At 34.5% G+C, this 8,358-nt stretch overlaps 2 protein-coding genes across 3 annotated transcripts in view; both read right to left on the bottom strand.

The window, feature by feature from the left end:
* LOC106950552 (solute carrier family 22 member 4-like) overlaps positions 1-5,792 on the bottom strand; it is a 10,213-nt gene extending 4,421 nt beyond the window's left edge. Inside the window, exons 1-10 of one of the 2 annotated variants that reach the window (XM_015037490.1) lie at positions 5,445-5,792; positions 4,843-4,909; positions 4,319-4,733; positions 3,548-3,651; positions 3,295-3,449; positions 2,516-2,687; positions 1,719-1,845; positions 1,445-1,545; positions 1,095-1,309; positions 666-848 (exon numbers count right to left, since the gene is read on the bottom strand). In XM_015037490.1, coding sequence (XP_014892976.1) covers positions 666-848; positions 1,095-1,309; positions 1,445-1,545; positions 1,719-1,845; positions 2,516-2,687; positions 3,295-3,449; positions 3,548-3,651; positions 4,319-4,733; positions 4,843-4,859 — 1,489 coding nt within the window. In that variant the 5' untranslated portion in view covers positions 4,860-4,909; positions 5,445-5,792. Of the gene's footprint in view, positions 1-665; positions 849-1,094; positions 1,310-1,444; positions 1,546-1,718; positions 1,846-2,515; positions 2,688-3,294; positions 3,450-3,547; positions 3,652-4,318; positions 4,910-5,444 lie in introns of those variants that run through there. The other variant, XM_015037491.1, reaches the window with a different exon arrangement.
* Positions 5,793-6,231: 439 nt separating this feature from the next.
* slc22a5 (solute carrier family 22 member 5) overlaps positions 6,232-8,358 on the bottom strand; it is a 10,502-nt gene continuing 8,375 nt past the window's right edge. Inside the window, exons 8-10 of the mRNA XM_015037493.1 lie at positions 8,072-8,254; positions 7,847-7,982; positions 6,232-6,439 (exon numbers count right to left, since the gene is read on the bottom strand). Coding sequence (XP_014892979.1) covers positions 6,337-6,439; positions 7,847-7,982; positions 8,072-8,254 — 422 coding nt within the window. The 3' untranslated portion in view covers positions 6,232-6,336. The remainder of the gene's footprint in view (positions 6,440-7,846; positions 7,983-8,071; positions 8,255-8,358) is intronic.

An 8,358-nucleotide genomic window follows, 5' to 3' on the forward strand; every position in this document is an offset into this window, starting at 1 on the left:
TAGAACTTTAGTTGAGACGCCGTTAACTGGGACTCCAACCCTTTGGACTTTAGTCAAAACGTCGTTTGACAAGGACTCTAACCTTTTATTGCTAATATTGCAAATAACACGTTCTAACTTGGACTTACCAGTAATTTATCTCATATCTGAAATAAATATTTGAACAAGCAGAGCATGTTGAAGCTTATTGTAATTACCACAGATAACCACTAGATGGAGCAGTTTGACATAAGATTTTAGGTGGATGTTTTTTGAGAACCCTTTTATCTGACTATGCATTTGAAAAAAGTATTGACACTTATTTGTCATATTGCAACCCCAAACTTCAGTCTTTTTATTAGGGTACTACATAGTAAACCAATGCAAAGTAGCATATAGATTAAATCAAAAAATATTTTTTTAAATAAAAGTCAAATCTAAAATGTGTGATGTGCATACATTAAGTAATTTTTCAAACTATATTCAACATACAATATTGTTTAACTTCTGTGGTCTTGTCTCTATTTTACTTAATATACTTTAGACAACATGTGCCAATATGTATTTAAAGTGCAAACAAAGAGATTTTTGAAACCACAAAAATGACATCTATGCATCACATTTTTAAATGTTTTCCAGAAAACAGGAGATTGGCTCAATGCTTTTAGTTGATTTTGATTGTTTACCTAGATAGATGATGAAAGGAGAGATGATGGTGGCGATTCGGGCGGCCATGGAGCAGCAACCCATCGCTGTGTTTCTGATAACGGTGGGGAAGAGCTCAGTTGTGACTGAATACACCACACAGAACGCTGCAGTCACTCCAAACTTTCCTAACATCTCGAGCAGCACAGCCACAGTGGACAGATCTGGACAATCAAAGAAAAAAAATTAAGTTTCACATTTAATGTTTGATTAAAAACATGGACTTTTTTATTGCAACAAAAAGGCATCATCTCCTATATTTGTCCTGCTTTTGCTAAATTCATTGTAAGCAAAGAGAACAGCAGATTAGCCTTAAAAATACACTGATAATCTTGTTAGAGTTGCGTTGATATTCATTATTTTTCAAGTTTTGTTAATTAACAATGTTCCAAAAAGGCTTGGAGCATTACGTTTGGGAATGAGTTGGACACAGAGGATCATGACGCCTCCTAGTAGCAGAGTGGAGGACTGACACAGGTGCCTGGAGCAGAACTGTAGCAGCAACAGGGCTATTAAATACGCTGGGACTTCTGTCACAGCAGACAGGAAGCAGTTCAGGTAGGGGTCACCATTCAGATTTGAAGTGTTGAGGAGCAAAGCATAGTAGCTCAGGGTGATGATTGCCCTGCAAAAAGATTCACAAAATTCCCGTAAGTGGAAGATTAAAAGAGCAGAAATCCACATGCAAAGCTAGACAGTTAATTAGTGCAACTGGTATAAATGTTCAAAACTTTGTCATATAATGAAGTTGAATACATACCACAGACTGGCACACAGCAATGTAATAGATGCTATATTGCAACTTTTCAGGATGACAAACACATTTGTTTTCTCATCACTTTTAGACAAAGCATCCTCAACCTATGTAAAATAAGAGGAAATGGTGACTGCAATTAAAATCGACTCCAATATATCAACTGATGAAGATGCATTAAAAGAAAAAATTGTCTGATTTTAAGCTCAACGCAAAACCAATAAAAAGGTTTAGTGGTATTTTTGTGTCTTCATAGTGATGTAGCTCAGGGTAAACTTACCTCAGCTGGTCTAAAAATATCCTGAGGGATTTCTACTTTATTCATTTTTGCAGCATTTATAATAATTTCTTCAGCTTCTTTTATTCTCCCCTGAGAAAGCAGCCAGCGAGGCGACTCTGTGAGCAACCTGAACACAACAACATCTGCACATCAGTTTATGACAACAGTTTATGATGTTCTTATAAATGTTCTCAAATGCATCTTTGATTGTTTGTGGTGTTAGCATAAAAGTGTCAAAACTATTAAAGGTTGTTTTTTTGAAAATAACATGAACATATTTTTTTTCTGTGGACAATAATAAAAAGATAAACTAAGATTTGACACAGAAAATGCAGACTTTTAAAACCTAGTTTAACAGAAAAACTCACTCAAGAGGTCACAAAAGAAAAATTACTTTAACAGTAGATTTTACATATATCATGTAGAAATAATAAATACACCAAAATAGTTTTAGTTAAGCCTGAGGAACTGAACAACGATTCACTTCATATCATTTATTGGTTTTATCACATTAACTGCACTCCTTTGAGGTCTTAAATGTTTAGAAATGCATTCTCACACAAATGTTTTATCCTCCAAATATGATCAAAACATCAATTTGTAACAGCTTTTTATTTTTATTTATTTAATCCAAATATGATAAAAAAGCTAATTTATAAACAAATTAGCATCCAACATCCTAAGGCCCATAATTGACATAAGCAAATGTTGAAGTGCGGAGAGTGAAGACAGAAGTACAAAAAATAAAACAAAATATTATATAAAACAATATAATTATTATATTTTCCTTCTCTTACCACCACAGAGGGATGTAGATGAGTCCAGATGCAGCCATTGCTATCAGTAGCATCCTCCAGTCACGGATGAAGTAGGCCACAGCAGGCATTAGCATGTAGCCAACAGCTGAGCCCATAAAAACACCAAGGGAGCAGAAAACAACCCGAGTTTTTGGGCTGAGAACTTCAGATCCTGCAGGTTTCATACAGAAAATCTTTAAAAATAAGAACATTTGTTGTAAACATCCTAAAAATCTAAACTAATTAATGTTTTACAACGCTGAACTGAAAAATAGCTGTGTACAAAAGTTAGCAAACACATTTTATGAACTGATTTCATATCCCATCAGTTGATAGCGACAATGTGAACCATTGGTCTGTATGTTTAATAAATTACTTTCTGTTGAGGTATTAATGTTTTCAGATTAATGTTTCTGTTTGTATGACAGACAAGTTTGTAAAATTATCTTAGTTATAATCTCTTGACAAGAGAGATTATAAAACAATCCAAAAACAAAAAGTCTCATTTTGTTTCCTGTCACAAAAATAGACTTTTCTTCTATTTATTGACATAAATCTACCAAACAAACCAATAACAGATTTTCTTCTTACATGGTCAAGTCTAACTGAAAACTTTGATAGCAGAAAATGCTAAACTGATCTTTTCTGTGCAGTTGTACATACATTTTAGTTGACCCTTAATAATGTGCACAATTCTTTTGTCCTAACTCATTATATGTAGAAACGCTCCTAACATGGAACAATATTATTAGCCGATTTGTTTTTCTTAAACAACATACCCAGGACAAATGCTATAGTGTAGTTGGAATATCCTCCTCCTCCCACAAGACAAAAAATGAAGGTGAAGATCTCCCAGCTGGGTGAGAAGATCTGTGCTGTCGTTGCTAAAGTTTGAAGAGCCATCATGACAAAAAGAATCGGTTTCCTTCCAAACCTGTGGAACAAGACTGGTTGGATCAGCAAGATGGCATTTTAGTTTCCTCTGATGGGAAAATTAGTTTGCTTAAAGAGAAATCCTAGAAAGGAACATACCTGTCAGACATCTGGCCTGATGCCATGGTTCCCACCAGCACCCCAACATAATGAATAGAGGTGGTCAGAGGAGTTTTATAAGCATTGTCACACACCAAGTCCCACTGTAAACACAGATTTTTTAAATGTTTTTTTTATTCTACAAGTTTCTTTATTAATAAGTATGTAAGAAAAAACATTTATGTTTGAGCTTGATTTTTAAAATCTCCAACCAAAACAGCCTGACACAAACAGGACATCATTCCTGCAAGAACCTCTGGACTTAACATTTAAATCACTGAAATATTAGAGGAACATTTGAAAACAGGAGTGCCTAATCCATTCCTCAGCAGATTCTGTTAACTTTTAGATGCATCGTTTTCCCAAAACACCAAAATAAGATGAATAGCTAATTATCAAGCTTCTGCAGAGCTGAATCACATGCTGATTTCAACCATTTCATTCAACCTCAGAAAGCTGCAGGACAAGACTTTGCCAAACCTATTTTAAAATATTTAGTTGTTGGAAAAAAAACTTTAGGCATTTAGAATCTGAATAACATTTGAAACTTAAAGACTTCAGTGAAATTAGAGTAGTTTTGCAATATGCATGGAAGAAGTAATTTCTGCTTAAGTTTGTGTGTCAATCTAACTAAAGTACAATTACTCATTAACATTTAAAACTTTTAAACCAAGCTTTGTTTTTCCTGTCTCTTTCTGATCAGATCATATAGAAAAAACCTCAAGGAAAAAGACTGTAAAATCCGCTCTGAATATATAATAATAATCTTACCTCTGTAACGATGGTCGACTGGTAGACTTCTTTGCTGTACATCCATCCATCCAGACACGTCTCCAGGGGAATTTCACTGACATTCACATCCACATTTGGGATAACGTTCATTTGAGAGTAGTTCCTGACTGTTTCCAGGTTAAGCCTCCAGCAGGAGCTGCGCTTTGTGACTCCATCCACTGTTTCCAGTGGGACTGACACATTCCTCCACATCTCACTGATGCTGATATTCTCAGGGATGCGGCATTCATGAGGCGGGGTGGCACCTACAAAAACGATGTAGATCCCAGTAAATCCATTTGGAATTATGCTGATGCCCAACGCCAAAAAAATCCTCATCTGAAAGCGTCCCCAGGACCCCAGGAAAGACGTGATGGTGTCATAGTCCCGGATTTTTTGGTCGTCTTTTTCCTGACTGATTTCCGTCATTTTTAAGAAAAAAAAGGAAGATAATATAGTCCTTTAGGCTGATATGCACAACACGTTTTTCTGCACAGCTCTGTGTCATGCAGTGTGGTTTGGACCTTAAAGCTGGGCTCATTTTTAGATTCCTCCATCGAAATGTGGGAGGTCACACTGGGACATACAGCACTATAAAACAGGGTTATCTCTGATTTATCTTAGGTTCAATTTACTTCTTATGACTAAAAGCATCGTAAATTCATTATTTAGACTTATCCTTTAAAGAATTCTTCGAAGAAACCTAAATAATTCTCATATGAATGTAAAACAGTAATGAAAACTATCTGTTTCCATGGATACTTGTTTTTGCATTGCAGCAAGTTAAACAATGATGAGATCAGGACGTTTGCACAAGGCTTCGTTGTGGTTGTTCATAAACTGGTTTAAGGACCAAAGTCCTAAAGGATAGTAAGCCATAAAGAAGATTAAACACAACAAACCTGATGCCTTTTACTTAAGGCACAGATTTATCATGAAAAGTATTCTAAGTTATAGCTTTAATAAATAGGATAATTTGTAAGAATAATCTTGAGAATATTAGTGGAGCAAAGTCCAGGTTATTTATTGTGCTGAAATGATAATCCACATCGTTCCAGGAATGCCTGGAAAGCAAAACAAGGCACTGAATTGTTTCCAATGCATAGAAGTACATATTATTCCCCACGTCTAAATGCGATTCTTTTAATCTTAATTCTTCTTCATGCTGGTTTACTATAATGTTGGGAACGTACCAACCCAAAAATAAATGTAACAATGTTGCTTCGATGCAGGATTTGAGCATATACTACCATAAATGACCTTGGTGACCAAAGAATGTTTTAGAAAGAATGTCAGTTCATTTGCAGCTTCAGAACTTATAGTTTCCTGCAAAAATCCTGGAGTTTGGAGAGGCCGGGGAATTCTGACCAAAGACATGTATTTAAACGACTGAAATGTTGGGGAAAGCGTGTTAATAACAACTATATTTAAATTTTCGTATCTTCTGCAAAAAAGAGCAGAAAGCAAAGGAGAAGCGTTAAACCACAAACAGGCAGGCGACCACTGTAACGGCTTTAAAGAAGTTAATTGATAAATCCACCATGAAAAAAGTTACAGGTTACATTTTTCTATGCTATTTAGTCATATCTGACTTGGATATTCAGATAATCTTAAAATAATATGTAGATCACAATACATTTTTCTAAATAATTAACATTTGAACTTAGAGAACTAAAGAATTAAAATTAACAACATTGTTCTCTCATAATATCCAGTCAAGTTATCAGGTTTTGAGTTGAGAAAATTCATGTGTACAATATGGAAATTACACTTGAAAGACAAAAAATGTTGACCAATCACACATGGTGCAAGTGGATACAAAAAAATTTATTCACTTATTATTTTTTAACATTTCTAGAAAATGTTTTAAATTCCTAAACATCAGCTAAGGGAAAATAAAACCAAACACACCACAGTATTTGCCTTTTTTGATGCCCAGCAGACATTTTATAAGATTCATTTACAAATCTCTGTTGAGAGATGAAGGCAAATTTTATTTCCTTAAGATAAAACAAAATCTAAAGGCTTAATGTTTGCACTTCAGGTTTTTCTTGTAGAAATGGTCGATTGCGTGATTCTCCATTTTGAAAATATTTCTTCTTTTCAGATCGTCCACAGAACCTAAAATGTATTTTAGAAATACAAAATTAGTAACAGTTCAAAATCAAACTGAAAATTAATATTTCTTATTTCTGATTTCTTGCTATTTGACAGAATTAAACTAAAGGTCAGTAATCTCATAAGTGTACATACATTTCTCTGGTATTTTGCCAATTAACATTTCACATCATGTTCTTATACTGTGTACTTCCTGCATGGAATATATTTTTAAAATTAGTTGAAAAAATGTACATTAACTTAATGCGCTCAAACTTAAAAATCGATGGGAAATGTCTTTCAAAGTTCTGGATTTAGATAAATAAGAAGGTAACACTTTATTTGAAGGGGGTTGAATAAGACTGTCATAAACATGACATAACACCTGTCATGAACATGAATAAGCCTTCATGAACAGTTATGACTGTTGTCATAAAGCGTCATTCGGTAAATTATGACACTTTTAATACAAAGTTGACATTATTCAAAATGTCTTTGTTATGACAACTTGACATTAACCAGGTAATCATTACTGATATAAATTTGTTATAAAAGTATTACTGATTGCACTTTAAAAACTAGGTAACTTTATGTTATTAAAGGTAAAGTTTGAACAGTAATGATTTCCTGGTTAATGTCACGGTGTCATAACAAAGACATTTTGAATAATGTCAACTTTGTATTAAAAGTGTCATAATTTACCGAATGACGCTTTATGACAACAGTCATAAATATTCATAAAGACTTATTGATGTTCATGACAGGTATTATGTCATGTTTATGACAGTGTTATGTCATGTTTATGACAGTGTCATGACAGTCTTATTCAACCCCCTTCAAATAAAGTGTTACCAATAAAAATGATAATTCTGACTTATGTAAAATAAAATAATTAAAACTATTTTATTGTCAGACAGTGAGAAAAAAATCCCTAAATTTCGGTCTTTTTATACATTTTAACATGTTGTTACAGCGATGTGCTGTTTTTATTTCCAGGTCATCAAAGTGACGTCTTCTTATCACACAGCGGAGCCGTTTGAAGTCTTATCTGAAAGTCTGTCTGTTTTCACTGCACACCAGCTTCAAGGTCAAGTTCTTAAATAATTCATAACTTCAATCAACTTATCTAGACATTACATAAGCTCAGAACAGATGCACTGTAAAAATCAAGGTGATTTTCAAGTAAAGTGTTTTTAATTTAAATTAAATTAACAGCTACTGATCATTTTCTATTCACTTAAGTATTCCATTGATTTCTTCTGCTTCTTGTTATGTTTAATTTTCAGATTATTTGTATTTAACTGTAGCTGTACGTAACAGAAATGCATATTTCTGCAAAGAAATGAAAAAATCCCACAAAGCATGAAACTGGTTGCAGTTTCTGTTCAAACTCCAGTGAATGAATGAATGAATGAATGAATGAATGAATACCCCTGGCATTCTTGCATCTGCTCCACTGTTTCTGGTAGATCTTTGTTGAAAGTCTCTGGGAGGAAGAAGTTAACCACAGAAGAGGCGATGGTGAGGCTTCCCATTAGAATGTAAGGCAGAACCTTGTTATATGTACCTGCAGATATGAGGATACAAGTCAGACATTGAAGAACGGCATACTTCAGATGCTTTTTGCTCTGTGAAATCACCAGAGGCAGGCAGTACCTAAATAGATGACATAAGGAGCAGTGATGCTGCCGATGCGAGCTGCAGAGGAGCACATTCCCATGCCGACGTTCCTGAGCACAGTGGGGTAGATCTCAGCAGTGTAGATGTAAACTATGGTGAAGGCCATGGTGAAGCCAAACTTCCCAGTCATTTCCAGAGCCAGAGCAACATAACGTAGAGCTTAGGAGGAATAAGAGATAAATAGTTTAGTTTATGATGATGCAGTTCATGTAGCGACACAAATAATGGCAGAATGAATCCAAAACATTTATAGCAGCTGCTAT

Source organism: Poecilia latipinna, unplaced genomic scaffold, assembly GCF_001443285.1.
Source record: "Poecilia latipinna isolate Pla-1442-1.1 unplaced genomic scaffold, P_latipinna-1.0 Scaffold407, whole genome shotgun sequence".
Lineage (NCBI taxonomy): Eukaryota > Metazoa > Chordata > Actinopteri > Cyprinodontiformes > Poeciliidae > Poecilia > Poecilia latipinna.